Here is a 15094-nt window from a genome sequence, read left to right on the forward strand (position 1 = left end):
CAATCATTTTAACCACTTTAACCATAATATTATTTAATACATTATTATTATGATTTTTTTTTTTTTTTTTTTACAATTTTAACTCAAATCTTTGCTTCTGGAAGTCCATGGCGCAAAATATTATTGAGATGGGAGTCCGCAGCCAAATACATATCATTTTGGGGGTCTTTCACATGAAAAGGTTTTAGAAGCACTGGTTCAAACTACCTGGCTTCATCAATGCAAAGCTGTTGTGTCTTAACTGTCCACATCCTACCTACAGTACAGTCATGACTACACTAGAGGGCGCAGTGCCACTGCTGTCTGATTCATGATTGTCTGAGCCTGTCATTCACTCTCACTATGGATAAAAGTGTAATAAACATTCCTTTGGTGGGGGAAGATTCTCAAATTTAACATTACAGCCTACTGTATATATGGGACAGCAGATATATTGTAATCATCATCATTTACAAAATTATCATGGGCCGCCTGTTGCTTACCACTGTCCTAGACCGTGTTTGGGTCGGGACCCGTGTTTGGGTTGCGGACCCGTTTTTATGGGTCCCAGGTCAATATCCCTTTTTCTTTCCGTTTCCTACATTGTTTTTTATTATTATTCTTTAAAAAAAGAAATAAATCTTCATAAATTCAAAACAAATTCCATAAATTAGGGGGAAAAACTCTTTTAACTAGTAGTGAAAATAGGCGATCTACAAGCTCACAACGCATCGCGATGCGTTGTGAGCTTGCCCGACAGCAATGATATGTATGTTATTTCGATTTTTGAGAAAAAAGGAAAAGAAAGAAAAGAAACGCTGATGAAAATCCAAGATAGGGACACCAGGTTGAAAGTGTCTCAAAGAATGCAGAGGACTAACCTATTAAACATGCGATCAGCATGGTCATAACGTCCATTCTGTAGACACAGCATGTGCTCTGGTGCTGCAAGGAAGGAGGGACAATGTTTAGGATGAAGATGAGATCAAGAAAAGGATATTTAAGCACTTAAACCCAATATCATTTGATGGCCGGAGTCCCCCTAGGCTATACTAGGCTCACTCTATACCAAATCTCTTTGATGAAAATAGTCGATCGACAGCATAAGCTCACAATGCATTGTGTTGCGGCAAGTTGACGCTATAGGGTTCATGTGGATAAACATACATGTAAAGTAGATACTTCATTACGATATTTGGGGTAGTAACAGGCAGTACATCATAAATAGTCAGAATGGAATGTACTGGTTATATTCTATCCCTTGATAAAAATAAAAAAATTTGACACATACAGTATTACATCTTTTATGACACCCAGATGTTCAGGCCGCTACGCACCCCTCATATCTAGACAGACGTATTGAAGTACAGACAACCGAAAAAGCCTATTGCCTCTGGACACGTCTGTCTAAAAATCCCATTGAATACATGTATTTATGCATTGTATAAAAGTTGAAGGGAATGGGAGGAACATACCCACTCTGACCAGGTAAAACAGGACATAACCTGGAGATGAATAGTGACTGCCGTACATGAAGCGGGGCTCTGGCATGCCTCTGAAGCGGCTCTGGAGACAAGAGAAAATGCCAATGAACACAGCAATAAAGTGGCATTTACATGGCATTGTCCTCCACTGGCTTTACTTTGTTTTCCACAGCAGATAGAATCACCTCAATATAACTGGTCTACTCGTCATAGCAACATCCAACCCAAAACAGTACCAGACAGGGGGGGGCAACAGTTAATCAAACTAATAGATCATAAAACATATATAGTTTAATAAAATAATCCATTTTGGTGGACAATTTGATGTATTTTGTTGTCATAGGCAGCCAAAATCTGCAAAATCTACAGGCTTGTAGATCAGCTATTTGTGCGTGATCAGACTAGTCAATTTGTTTAAAAAACAAAACACAAAATAACGGATAGTTAGGTGTATAAATAAGGTGAGTGGAGCAGAGCTGGTAGCATGCAGTGGGAAAAGCCACAGGTCATCTGATCTCTCACCAGTAGCCTCTCCAGTCGCTCCTGGTTCAGCGCTCCAACAGGCCTGCCCAGGTCTCTGAACGTAGCAGCGTTGGTCAGATCTACAGCAGGAGGCAGAGGGGGAGGGGAGGGGATATTCAGTTCTTACTTGCCCACATGACAAACCTTTAATGCCATACTTGATCATACTACAGCGTCACAAAAAAAGTATCTGAAGTAGCAGATCTGCAAGCTCGTAGATCTGCTATTTTTTTATTTGAATCCTGAAAAATAACAGTTTTGGACCTATGAAGTTCCCAACCGACAGAGACTATATACAGTACAGTTCGATTAACCCAACAAATTAGCCAGCAGCCATTTTGACCATGGCTATGTAAATGTGACTACAAAAAGAAGCAATATAAACACACTGCGATATAAGATCACCAATTTGACCCATTTTACCATCACCAATTCAATTTAAATCCACTAAGGATGCCTCATGAAGGTCTACGTGATCACATGTGTGGCTATGATCCCTTCTTTTTGTGGTTACTTAACCCATTGAGACCTGAAGCCGATTCTACATGTCTCCTAAATCTCAACAGTATTCTGAAAAATGTATGTTTCTATATCAGTGGTGCTCAATCTTTTTCATGTCAAGGACCCCCAAAACGATATGTATTTGGCCGTGGACCCCCATCAAAATATTTTGTTCCAGGGACCCCCAGAAGCAAAGATTTGAGTAAAAAATGTTCACTTTAAAAATATATATATTGAAAGATTTGCACACATTTTCACGATTTTTCAAAAATAGCAGATCTACAAGCTCATAGCGCGGCACTCGGTGCCGCGCTATGAGCTTGTATATCTGCTATTTTTGAATAGCCTAAAGTGTAAAATAATGCTTTCTTAGCTCAAATCTAAAAATGACACAGTTCCAGGTCTTCATGGGTTAATGGAAATACTTCCAAGGTATAGCCAGCCAGCCAGCCAGCCAGCCAGCCAATCAATCAATCAATTAATCAAGTCCTATTTTGCTTGTAAAAGAGTGCAAGTGGTTGTGGACAACAGACGCCAAAAGTTGACTTTGTGCCCTGGTTGTATAACCAGAGTAGACACGGAAAATACAAGTGGTGTGTACCTAGCTGTGGGCTGGTGTAGTCGGTGATGACCCAGGGGAAGACGGGGTACTGGGACAGGTCGTTGCAGCTGCGGTCCGCCAGGTTGTTGAGGTGCACGAGGTACTGGTAGTTACTGATGTGACCGCGCTGCCACTGCAGCATATAGCTCTCTGCCGTGTGCTCCGTCATGTGGTTTTCTGAGAACACAGAATGATAATGATAATGATATGGGTAAAATGGACCCTAATTTAGATGCAGAAAAAAGTGGATGTACATAGGCCTGTCATAATTATTGCATTAATGCCTAATCGCAATTATTTGAGTTAGTCGCAATTATTTTGCATAATCGTTTCCATGTTGAAAAATGTTCATATATTTTCAAACATAGTGGAAATAGCAATTCTACAAGCTCACAACGCGCTGTGAGCTTGTAGATCGGCTATTTCCACTATTAATGTTTTTTGTACATTTATTTGTATATTATTTACGTTATTTGTAATATCTGGCCTGTCCAACCTCAAAGCCTAAAGCCAATCCGAAGTCGTTTGATTGTAGGCCCTACCTCTTGTAATACCTTCATTACTACTACTACCAATACTACTTTCATTTTACTGACCCAGGAAAGTGGCGATGTAGTAGTATATTTCATCTCGGTCTGCAGAGTTGTAAAACTTCAGATAGATGTCAGAGCGGGAGTCGTTCTCGGTACAGAACACCTCCAGGCCCTGAATAATACAAGAGAATGGACACACACACACACACACACACACACACACACACACACACACACACACACACACACACACACACACACACACACACACACACACACACACACACACACACACACACACACACGTCTATCAAACAAACTGCAGCCTACTGTATAAACATCTTTGGCAAAAATAGTCTATCTATAAGCCTGTAGATCAGGGGTCCTCAGTTATCTTTGTGTGATATGATTTTTTATTTTTTTTACATTAACCACTTGAACCCTAGCATCCCTATTCTGAGGGTAATGTTAGCCGAACATAGCAGATCTACAAGCTCACAACGCCTTGCAGCTTGAAACACTCCCTGTTTCATCGGTCTCTCAGTTAAGGGGTCCTGCTGTAGATCAACCATGTTATGCCTAATGTTGGCCTCTTATTACATGCCCAGGCAGGATAAGGGATACTAGGGTTCCTGTGTATATACATTTGAATGTGTCTACCAACTCACCAGCGGTCTGAGGCCGTGTCGTCTCTTGTAGATCCGTCTGATGCAGTGCAGCTTGATTTGAATCACCTGTTCCTGAAATACAGTGGAGTTAAAAAATAAATAAAATGTGACATGAACTGAACAAGAAACAACAAAAAAGGAGAAACTAATCATAAATTGTGACGAGTTGAAATATACTGCACAATAGGGCTAGGCCATATTAGTTCAGTCAGGAACACTCACATCAAAGTAGATTTAACCATTTATTGCTACAAACTTGGCGTTAAAGGCTCCGCTCTTGGAGATGTTCCCGGAATTTTGTGCAAGCAGCATGCTAAGCAAAATCAGGGAATGTTAAGCAAAAAACCCCATAGGGATACAATATCAAACAATAAGCAATACATGACATATTAGCTTGAATCAGCAGATATAATATCACAAGTATTTGAGCCTATGCCAGCCTCTGATCAAAAGGTGGGCGCTGGGGCGGAGGAGGCAACTAAGCAGCAACGAAGCAGGCAGCAAGACAAGCAGACACCAGGCCTAGCTTCATTACATACAGTACGTTGTTGTGTTTTGTCACACACAAATCAACATTCTACGCCCATGTTTGACACTGCATAGATATGTCTTCATTACACAGGTTTGATGAATACTTGATTCGGATTGGTCAGTCAAGGCATTTTGTGATCTGTTATTTCCTCACAGCAGACCTGTGTCACCTGTGTCTGGGTTTATTTATCAAAAATGGCCACCTTACAGTACCTTAGATTTACACATTGATATGAACAGGATGTCTAAATAAAACAGGTTAAGGGGAAAGCGACAAGACAGACAGACAGACAGACAGACAGACAGACAGACCAGGGCTACTGCACAGTTCAGTAGAACCCAGCAAGAGTCTCTCTGACACATACACAAGGACCTTCACAACTCACTGGATAACTATTGAGAGGCTGGAAGTACAGACTTTCATCCGTTATGCAAACGTGACCTGGATTTGACACCAGTGGCAGGACCATCTCCACCGTGCACTCCATGTGTGGCCTTTCTGCAACACTCTGTAAGCTTACAACAAGGACAAACTGTTATCAATCTGCCTTTGATTTGAGTTCATTTTCTTTTTCTTTCTCTTCTGCACTGGATATGTATCCGTTATTTTGACTACAGACTTTTGTTTTATGCATCCTGTCATTGTATAATTGTGTTTCCTTTGCTTGATGTTCTGTTTAAAGCACATTGAATTGCCTTGCTGCTGTTGTTGTAATGTGCTATACAAATTAAATGTCCTTGCCTTACCTATCACAATGTTGCAACAACAGGAACAAACGCAGTAAAATCCTTTATTAACCTGAAAGTCTATTTTTACACATTTAAGCTTTCAGAGTTACTCCGGATTTGACTGTGCACAACATGTCCATTCATGGAGACTTGTCAAATAGAGGTTGACTTATTTAATCACGCCCTATATACTTCATTATAAGACGAATGGCAAAAAATAGCAGATGTGCAAGCTCACAATGTGTGGCACCTTGACGCATTGTGAGCTTGTAGATCTGCATTTTTTTATATTTTGGAAATAAACAAATTTAAAGAATGAAACACTTTTCTTTAAAAAAGGTTTTTGAAAATGTGTGCCCAAAAGATTGAAATCAGCAGAAAGTGGTAAACATAGAAAAAAATGTTTTCAGAGGAGAACTGTGACTTTTAGAGGATTATTTTTCATAACATATATCTCCATATTATGCCTATTAGTGTCAATTTGCAACACATAAATACAGCCATTAATACTGGAGCACTACAATCTATCATCATATAGACCATATTAACGTAACAACCATATAAGTTGCAGAACAGACTTCAGACAGCCACTCATGACAGTGACAGACAGCAACATTACACGCCATTAAATCGCTATCACAACAGCATGGCATGCATCCACTTCAGCTTCACATGAACATACTTGTTTTTGTCAAATGATGATCTTGCAAGTCGTGACTGTAAATTAGCTTCAATCTGAAAAGACAGAAGTGTAAAGGAATCAATACTTTTTTAGGACAGTGGTTCTCAAACATTTTCATGTCAAGGACCCCCAGATTCATATGTAGTAGGCCAGTGGTTCTCAAACGTTTTCATGTCAAGGACCCCCAAATTGACACTTATTAGCCCGCGGACCCCCATTTCAAAAGATATGCCAGGGACCCCCATAAGAGATGATTTTTTACGGCTCTAGCAGTGATTCTCAACCATTTTTAATTTCAAGGACCCCCAGTTTGACATGCATTAGGGCTACGGACCCCCATTTAATTTAACTCTGAGTGTACAAATGGAACCAAATGGACCCGTTAGGGTCCATTTGTTTCCATTTGTACACTCTCAGAGTTACAGACCCATAAGGGTCCATTTGGTGCCTAATCAATCATTTAGCTGGGGACCCCCTGGAACTCCCTCAAGGACCCCTGGGGGTCCCCGGACCCCACTTTGAGAACCAATGTAGTAGGCCACAGACACGCAACTGAAGCGATTTTGTGCAAGGGACCCCCGTAAGAGAATGTTTCTCAAGATTTGCCAAGATTTGTCAACAGTTTCCAACAACAGTTAAAATTGTTCCTCATTTTGCAGGGGACCCCCTGGAACCCCTTTAAGGACCCCACATGGAGAACAAGAACAACATAACAAGTATACTTAATTAAGGTCAATTTATCATTATGTAGCAGAACATTTTTTTCTTTCTTTTTTTATATACTTCCATTTTATTTGATCATTAAGTTGTGTAGGTGAATATTGCAGCAAAAATACTACAAAAGTGGGGCTAGAGATGGAATGATTGCGAATGAGTGTTATCTTGTGATGCACTATGTTTGCTATTCAAATGAAGTCCTGGTCAAACATCCTGTATGGCAACACTTCTAAGTGGGGTAACAGAATATGATGTAACACATGAGGTTAAGGTGTAGCAAATATCCTGTATGGCATAACTTCTAAAGGTATAACAGAATAAAAAAGGTGGCATTAATGTATAGAAGCTTTTATCACAAACAAAAATGCTAAGAATATATATTTAAAACACAAAGTTACAAATAAACTTCTCCATGAAGTTGATGAAAGAGCATGGGACCTCCCTACAGTTCAAACACATCTACTCTCTCAACAGGTCTATTGTACAACCTATTTTATTTCTAAGACCCCAATGTGATATGAATTAGGCCAAGGGTTCCCAAACTTTTCAGGCCCCGACCCCCCAAAATAATCATATTTGAACTGGGGACCGCCCACCCTGACAAGCACTTGGAATTGTAGGAGTTGAGGCATTACATTTAGCTTGACTCGGTTCCACAGAGAAACATTGTAAAAATAGCTGATCTACAAGCCCCTAACGCCTCGCACTGCAAGCCCCCAAACTGGTCCTGACCCCCAGTTTGGGAACCACTGCACCCTGGAACCCCCCAGAGGACCCCTGGGGGGTCCCAAGACCCCACACTGAGAACCAGTGGTGTAACATTACTCACCATGGCTGTCTGGTCTCCAAGCTTGTCCAGGCAGGATGCTCTGTGAAGCTGACGTAACATCACACAACCAAGGTTACTACAGCTTTGTATTTGTCAATAGTTTTTAATTTTATTTTGTTTTGAGATTTTTTGCTTTCAATTTCAGTTTAGTTTTGATTCCATTTTAACCGCTTAAACCCCAGCATCCGTATTGTGTGGAAAGCATTCGCAGAAACTAGCAGATCGACAAGCTCACAAGCTCACAAGCTTGTCGATCTGCTATTTTCAGCTAAAGCTTTCCCCACAATAACAGAAAACAGAAAAGAGCCTTGAGAGACTCCGGTCAACCATATAGGGTTTAAGTGGTTAAAGAGGATTTAGCAGTTTAGTTTACAATTTTCAAAAGGCTTCATTTTAGTAGTTTTTATTCGTTTTAGTTAGTTTCCATTTGTTATTGTAATATGGATTGGTCAGTGGCATGATTGAACAAGATCAGAAAAAACTCAAATCTACGAGCTCGTAGATCTGCTATTTTTGCTATTTTAGGGACAGTTTTTCTTGGTGTAGAAGAGCTAACATACCTGTAGCAACGTTTGGACCACATCCTCGGTTTTATTCCAAACCTCGAGCTGAAAGACAACCTTGATCTGTTTTCCCTGGTAAAAGATCGGAGGGGTCATTCAACATGAGACTAGTGTGTCGCACTAGTGCGTAACGCAAAAATGCAAAACGTTCTAATACATTTGATCAACTTCGATTTTATTGAAGTTTAAATTTGAAAACATTTAACTTACACGCAAAATAAACACAAGTAACTTGTTTTATTTAACCATTATTTCAAACCATTTTTAAAATAACCAATCTACTATATTATCCAAACCGATATATTGGTCTGGCTCTACAGTAGCTGACACAATGTTCACCCATTGTGAAAATTGGTGAACAGTGGGTCATTTCACCCATTTTAAACAGATCTAAATAGCGGATCTTCAAGCTCATAATGCATTGCCATGGGACGTGTTGTGAGCTTGCAGATCGTCTATTTCTCTTTTGGGTCTCGAGTTAAAAGTTGGGGAATCGCAATCGCTGCACCACAGTACACTGACACTTACCCTTTCAATCCTGTACGGTGCGATCACATTGCATTCTTTGATATGGTAAACCTGAAACCCATAAGAATTTGTATATTTATTTACAACCAAAATACAATACAAAGTAAACCCACGTCTACAGTATGTCAATGCATGAGAGATGATGCATTTTTTAAGACCAAAATCAAATCAAAATAATATAGGACACACACACACCTGTTCACAAAGGATAGAGATCCTAGAAGGCTTGTTCCTAAGAGGAAGACATCAATCAAATACATTAAAATACAAATATAACAGTACTCCATTGCTGTGTATTGTTACTACCTAATCGTCTCTGTTGGGTGGAAACCTCATTTGTCCAAAACTGTTACTTTTCAGGACTCAAAATCAAAAATAGCAAAAGTAGCAGATCTACAAGCTGAGGATCTGCTACTTTTGCGTGATGCTGTAGTATGTATGATCAAATAGGGTATTCATTTACAAAAAAAACACAAAGAGTTTATGAATATTACAGAATATGGAGATATGTAGTATCATAGTACTCCATAATTACGATGTTTATCGTTACTACATCATTGCTATTGTGTTACAACATAGTATCGCATTCGCAGTACTCTTACCGTGTGTATTGTTACTATTTAAATGTATTAAACGTACTATATAAAATGTCTATACTCACTCATTGAAGAGGTTTCCCTTTTCCTCCACAAATTCAATCCTTTTACAGTCTTTTAGGGGGATCTGAGGACAAACATTTACAAAGAGAACCCGGGTTACTAAGCCGAAGAGAGCACACTTTTTTATGAATGCCATTACAGTACAAGCAGAGATTATCCTTATGAACAGATGTTGGTCTTCAGCATGTCTCCAGCAAATGTTATTTGGTGTGCTAAAAAAAAACAAATTATGACAATATACCTTTAAAACTGGTTCAGCAAAGTCTTCCGGGTCAAATATGATGGACTTGGAGCACACTTTGAATGAGCCTCTGACCTTCCTATAAGCAAAGGAAAGTTGTTTACCGTTTATGAACACAACAATGATGCAATTATTCCAGCGTACAGTCACTGGTGTGTTTGTGCTTAACAGTCCTAACTCCAACAATGAAGCTTGTTTAATCTGTAAAATGGCACCTGAATCGGTTAATTGCATCTGATGAGAAAAAACAAAGAAGACGTTTTTTCTTTTTTTCCAAGTACGCCGAGAACAACGGTCTTATATCAGTGGCAAACCGGGAAAACATCGGTGTCACTCATTTTAGATTTTTGCGTTGGATATTAAAAACTAGCAGATATACAAGCTCACAGCACTTTCGTGCTGTGCTGCAAATCTTGAATAGTGTGAAAACTACTGATTTTGTAGAATCTGCCTCAGGTCTTAACCCATTAAGACCGGGAACGCATCTGTGTCATTTTAGGTTTATTTGGCTATTCAAAAAAAGCAGATATACAAGCTCATAGCGCGGCACCGAGTGCCGCGCTATGAGCTTGTATATCTGCTATTTTTTGAAAAATCGTGACAATTCTTTTTTTATATATTTTTCCGAAAAACTGTTAGGATTTAGAAAATGCTTTAATAGAAGCGGCCTCAGGTCTTAATGGGTTAATGGGTTAAGAAACATTTTCAGGCCGAACAAACCTTAATGGCTTGTGTGATTATAGTTGTCTGGAATTAGTTTGAGTGATGTTTGCACAGAGACAGATTGAGTTACACAGCAGACAGCAGTCACAGCACACGCTGACCGCTGTGACCCTGCAGGGTTGCACTGTGCTTATCGTTGCTGTCGGGCAGAAACCTCTTATCTCCATATTCTAACTGTTTGTGTTTTTTCGTAAATTAACGCCCTACTTGATCATACTACAGCGTCACACAAAAGCATCGAAAGTAGCAGATCCACAGGCTCAAAACGCGTTTTGAGCCTGTGGATCTGCTACTTTTGCTGTTTTTGTATTTGAATCCTGAAAAGTCACAGTTTTGGACATAATGAGGTTTCCACCCGACAGAGATATGTTATTATATTGTTTTTGTGTCTAGTTCAGTCGCTGTGTGTGTGTGTGTGTGTGTGTGTGTGTGTGTGTGTGTGTGTGTGTGTGTGTGTGTGTGTGTGTGTGTGTGTGTGTGCGCGCGCGCGTGTGAGTGCGTGTGATATGTTAACTTGTTCATCGTCTCTGAAGCGTGATTGGGGATATGTTGTATTCATAACACGCGGCACAAGGACAACACAAACTCACTAACAGCGATCGGATATCTACTGCATACATTCAGCAATGTGAAAGTGTCAGCAATGAGCCACCAGAGGCGGTGACTTTACTTTGAGGCTTGACACAAAGCCTCAAAGTCGCCTCTGACCAGGTGGTGAGTTTGTAGATCGGATATTTTTTTACTTCGTTTTTCTTAATGTTAGAAAAAATGTTGACAATAAAATATGGACGGCAGGTTGAAAGTAGTTAAACCGGCGCAAAAGTCTTACTGGTTGAGATCATTGTCATCACTATATAGCCTGATTTATACCTTCGGTGCACAGTGGGCGCAGCGTGTCGAAAATAGCCGACCTACAAGCCCAACGTCGTGCGACAGAGCATGAATTAGGCGTAACGTGTCACTTACCTGTCCTTCTGAGAGCTTGTGGTTATGAGCAGTGCGGTGTGCTGCTCAAAATAGTATTCCTCAAGATCCAGCAACAACAGTGAAAATCTTGGGGGTAAAAAACAACAACAACAGAGTACATGAAAATGACATCAGAACAATAGATCCAGTGTGTGTTATCTAACAGAGGTTTAGTGACACAGGCTTATTGACCACTTAAACCCCATATAGGTCGACCGGAGTCCCCCTCAGGGGTCTATCCTAGGGTCTTTTCAGTTTTTTTGTTGTTGTGGGGAAAGCTTTCGCTGAAACTAGCCAATCGACAAGCTCACAGCGTGTTTGCGTCGATCTGCTATTTTCTGCGAAAGCTTTCCGCACAATACGGATGCTGGGGTTTAAATGGTTAATTATCAGTGTGTTGTTCATTAGGCAGTGTGGTACCAAACGTGTCACTCTTTCTACGAAGTACAACCGATCATTTAAACCGTTCAGACAGGGAACCCATCTGTGTAACCACTTTAAATATAATTTTATACTTTGGCTATTAAAAAACAACAGATATACAAGCTCATAGCGTGGCACCGAGTGCCACGCTACGAGCTTGTAGATCTGCTATTTTTTTTTAAATCTTGAAAATGTGTGCAAATCTTTGCATATATATATCTTTTTTTAAAGCAAACAAAACTCTTTGCTTCTGGGGGTCCCTGGAACAACATATTTTGAGATGGGGGTCCGCGACCAAATACATATCATTTTGGGGGTCCTTGACATGAAAAAGGATTTAGAAGACATTTTGTAGAATCGGCCTCAGGTCTGAATGGGTTAAACCGTTCAAAAGCTAAACCGCTATCCACACGTTCACTTCCTGTCGATTTGATCCCTGATACCTGATCAAATCGACAGGAAGTGAGTGATGCCCACAACGCCCTTAGAAACGTGTGGATAGAGAGAAATGTAGTTTATTAGAAGTCTAGCAGGAGGCTATGTCAGTAGGCTACGGTTATAAGTAACTCTTGTTTGTCTTTAAACTCTTCGCATTCATTAGATTAGATTTAATCTAATTGTCTTACTGTATATACGTGGCAAAGGTGAAATCTATGACCTGAATGGTCCTCCTTCCTTATATACATTATCTAATTGTGTTCTAGTCTTGTGTCTTGTGTCTTGTGTTCTGTCTCTAGGCAGTGGAATAATAGTGAAATTAAACGGTTCCTCATTTTGCTGTGGGGGACCCCTGGGCGTTCTCCAGACCGCACTTTGAGAACCACACTGCTCTATTTGATCATTTTTGTTCCATCTCCAAATATGCAATACTAATAATGACAGCAATGAATCATCATGAATACCACACTGAGTCATTAGAGTGCCAAGTGTCAACACAGTAAAATCTGCAGCATTCATTTATCCATTTATAACCGACACTATAACAATTATATGACATGTTCACCCTGGTGTCAGATAGGACACCTACTCAATGGTGGAAAGTAACTAAGTACATTTACTCAAGTACTGTACTTTAAGTACAATTTTGAGGTATCTTTTACCTTACTGGAGTATTTACAATTTTCAATACTTTTACTTCTACTCCACTACATCTCAAGAGTCAGATTTGTACTTTTACTCTACTAAAATGATTTGTAAACTTTAGTTACTAGTTACTTAAACTTTACAGTTACTTTCCCTGTTTTATACTTAGGCTATTTGAAAATAGTCGATCTACAAGCTCGACGCATTGTGAGCTTGTAGATATGCTATTTTCAAACATTTTAGAACTTATACTTTTAGTACTTTAAGTATATTTTTATACCAATACTTTTGTACTTTTACTCAAGTAACATTTTGAACACAGGCCTTTAACTTGTAACAGAGTATTTTTATATTATGGTATTGATACTTTTATCTGAGTACTTCTTCCACCACTGCAACAACTGGCTGACAAGAAGCCTATAGAGTACTGCCTGAAGCACATAAGGAGTACACCTTATGAGCTTCAGACAGTACTGGGCAGTCTGCCCAACACCGTCTCCCTAGTCTCCCACGAGGGAGTGCAAGCAGGGTGAAACAACTACATACTAATTCATTCTAACCGTGTAAGATTATTTGTGAAATAGGCTCTATGCACAGCAGCCATATTGGAAAGAAATTGGGCCTCTTCTTACTTCCTTCACAGGTGTTACCAATGATACTAATGAAGGCTCTGTTCCATTCTGGTCAGGGTGCTGATATTGTGCATGTTGGCTCACTAGAAACACTCCATTTTGGTTCCCAAATGGCCCCTTATGGTGGGTGTGTAACTCTAAGAGTGTACAAATGGTTACATTTGTACACTCTCAGAGTTATGGGGGTCCTTGAAAATAAGACAACGACTATGCCACACTAAATGGAACAGAGCCTTAATTAGTATCATTGGTAACTCCTGTGAAGGAAGTAAGGAAGGGGCCCAATTCATTCCCAATATGGCTGCTGTGCATAGAGCCTATTCCCACTTTGTAATTCAGTCTGTGTGTACATTACAAATGGAACCAAATGGACCCTGACTGAGTCCATTTGGTTCCATCACACATGATGACAGTGAACTATTGCAGCTCAACTGTAAAAATCAGACATCTTCATGCATCTTAATGATGCATATAATATGCAATAATAATAATGAATGACAGTAAATTTGCAGCTGTAATGCAGTGGTGGAAAGTAACTATTATGTACTCAAGTACTGTACTTGCGTACAATTTGTAGGTCTTTTTTTTTTAACTTTACTGGAGGTATTTCCAATTTTCAATAATTTAACTTCTACTCCACTACATCACAGAGGCAAGTATTGTACTTTTACTCCACTACAATTATTTGAACACTTTAGTTACTAGTAACCACTTCAGCCCTATATACATTTTGACCATTTGATAGCAGATCTACAAGCTCACAATGGTATGTTCAAATGATTATTTGAAAACTTGTGAAATGGGACATAATATTCTGCATAAATGAGTACTTTTACTTTTGGTACTTTAAGTACATTTTGATATCAATACTTTTACTCAAGTCAATTTTGAATTCCGGTCTTTCACTTGTAACAGAGTATTTTCTACATTGCAGTATTGATACTTTAACTAAAGTAAAATATGTGAACACATAGTCCATTTGGTTCCATCACACATGATGACAGTGAACTATTGCAGCTCAACTGTAACAATCAGACATCTTAATGATGCATATAATATGCAATAATACTCATGACAGTCAGTATAAACGTGCAGATCAGATTTAATGCAGACTAGCCTAAAGCCTCATGTATATACTCCCACCGTACGACGGTGTGTCGCCTGCCGACAACAAGAACAAAGTATAAGTGATCATTCATGTGATCTCCTCTATAAGCTCATTAAATAACACTCACCTCTCTTTAGATCTCTCTCTAGTCCTCAGAAAGGCCATGGTGGTGCAGACTAGTGTCAGATCTCCTCCATCCACCGCTGACTGTTCTGTTGTTGTTCTGACACCAAGTAAACACGGAAACTTCTCACTGACCACGTGACCAAAGCTAAGGGGCGGAGCCAGGGCAAGGCAAAGAAGCAGGCAGCGGGGATGACGTCACATCAGCCCTAACAATGGATTCCAAAATAAAATGCAATTTAGAAATTACGTTATTCTTTTTTTTACAG

The 15094-nt window shown here is 39.6% G+C and overlaps 2 protein-coding genes across 2 annotated transcripts in view; one reads left to right on the top strand and one right to left on the bottom strand.

The window, feature by feature from the left end:
- The window catches only part of nsmaf (neutral sphingomyelinase (N-SMase) activation associated factor), a 29499-nt gene extending 14550 nt beyond the window's left edge, over positions 1–14949 (bottom strand). Inside the window, exons 1-16 of the mRNA XM_084048480.1 lie at positions 14830–14949; positions 11457–11543; positions 9768–9846; positions 9529–9590; positions 9063–9099; positions 8868–8918; positions 8337–8411; positions 7777–7824; positions 6231–6283; positions 5206–5335; positions 4289–4360; positions 3684–3792; positions 3088–3264; positions 1986–2065; positions 1455–1545; positions 861–924 (exon numbers count right to left, since the gene is read on the bottom strand). Of these exons, the coding sequence (XP_083904606.1) occupies positions 861–924; positions 1455–1545; positions 1986–2065; positions 3088–3264; positions 3684–3792; positions 4289–4360; positions 5206–5335; positions 6231–6283; positions 7777–7824; positions 8337–8411; positions 8868–8918; positions 9063–9099; positions 9529–9590; positions 9768–9846; positions 11457–11543; positions 14830–14867 (1253 nt within the window). The 5' untranslated portion in view covers positions 14868–14949. The remainder of the gene's footprint in view (positions 1–860; positions 925–1454; positions 1546–1985; positions 2066–3087; positions 3265–3683; positions 3793–4288; positions 4361–5205; positions 5336–6230; positions 6284–7776; positions 7825–8336; positions 8412–8867; positions 8919–9062; positions 9100–9528; positions 9591–9767; positions 9847–11456; positions 11544–14829) is intronic.
- Positions 1–15094, top strand: part of LOC311038464 (uncharacterized protein) — a 125795-nt gene that overhangs the window by 37503 nt on the left and 73198 nt on the right. The gene's annotated exons all lie outside the window — the stretch shown is intronic.

This window comes from Gymnoscopelus microlampas (assembly GCF_963454915.1).
Source record: "Gymnoscopelus microlampas genome assembly, chromosome: 22".
Taxonomy (NCBI): domain Eukaryota; kingdom Metazoa; phylum Chordata; class Actinopteri; order Myctophiformes; family Myctophidae; genus Gymnoscopelus; species Gymnoscopelus microlampas.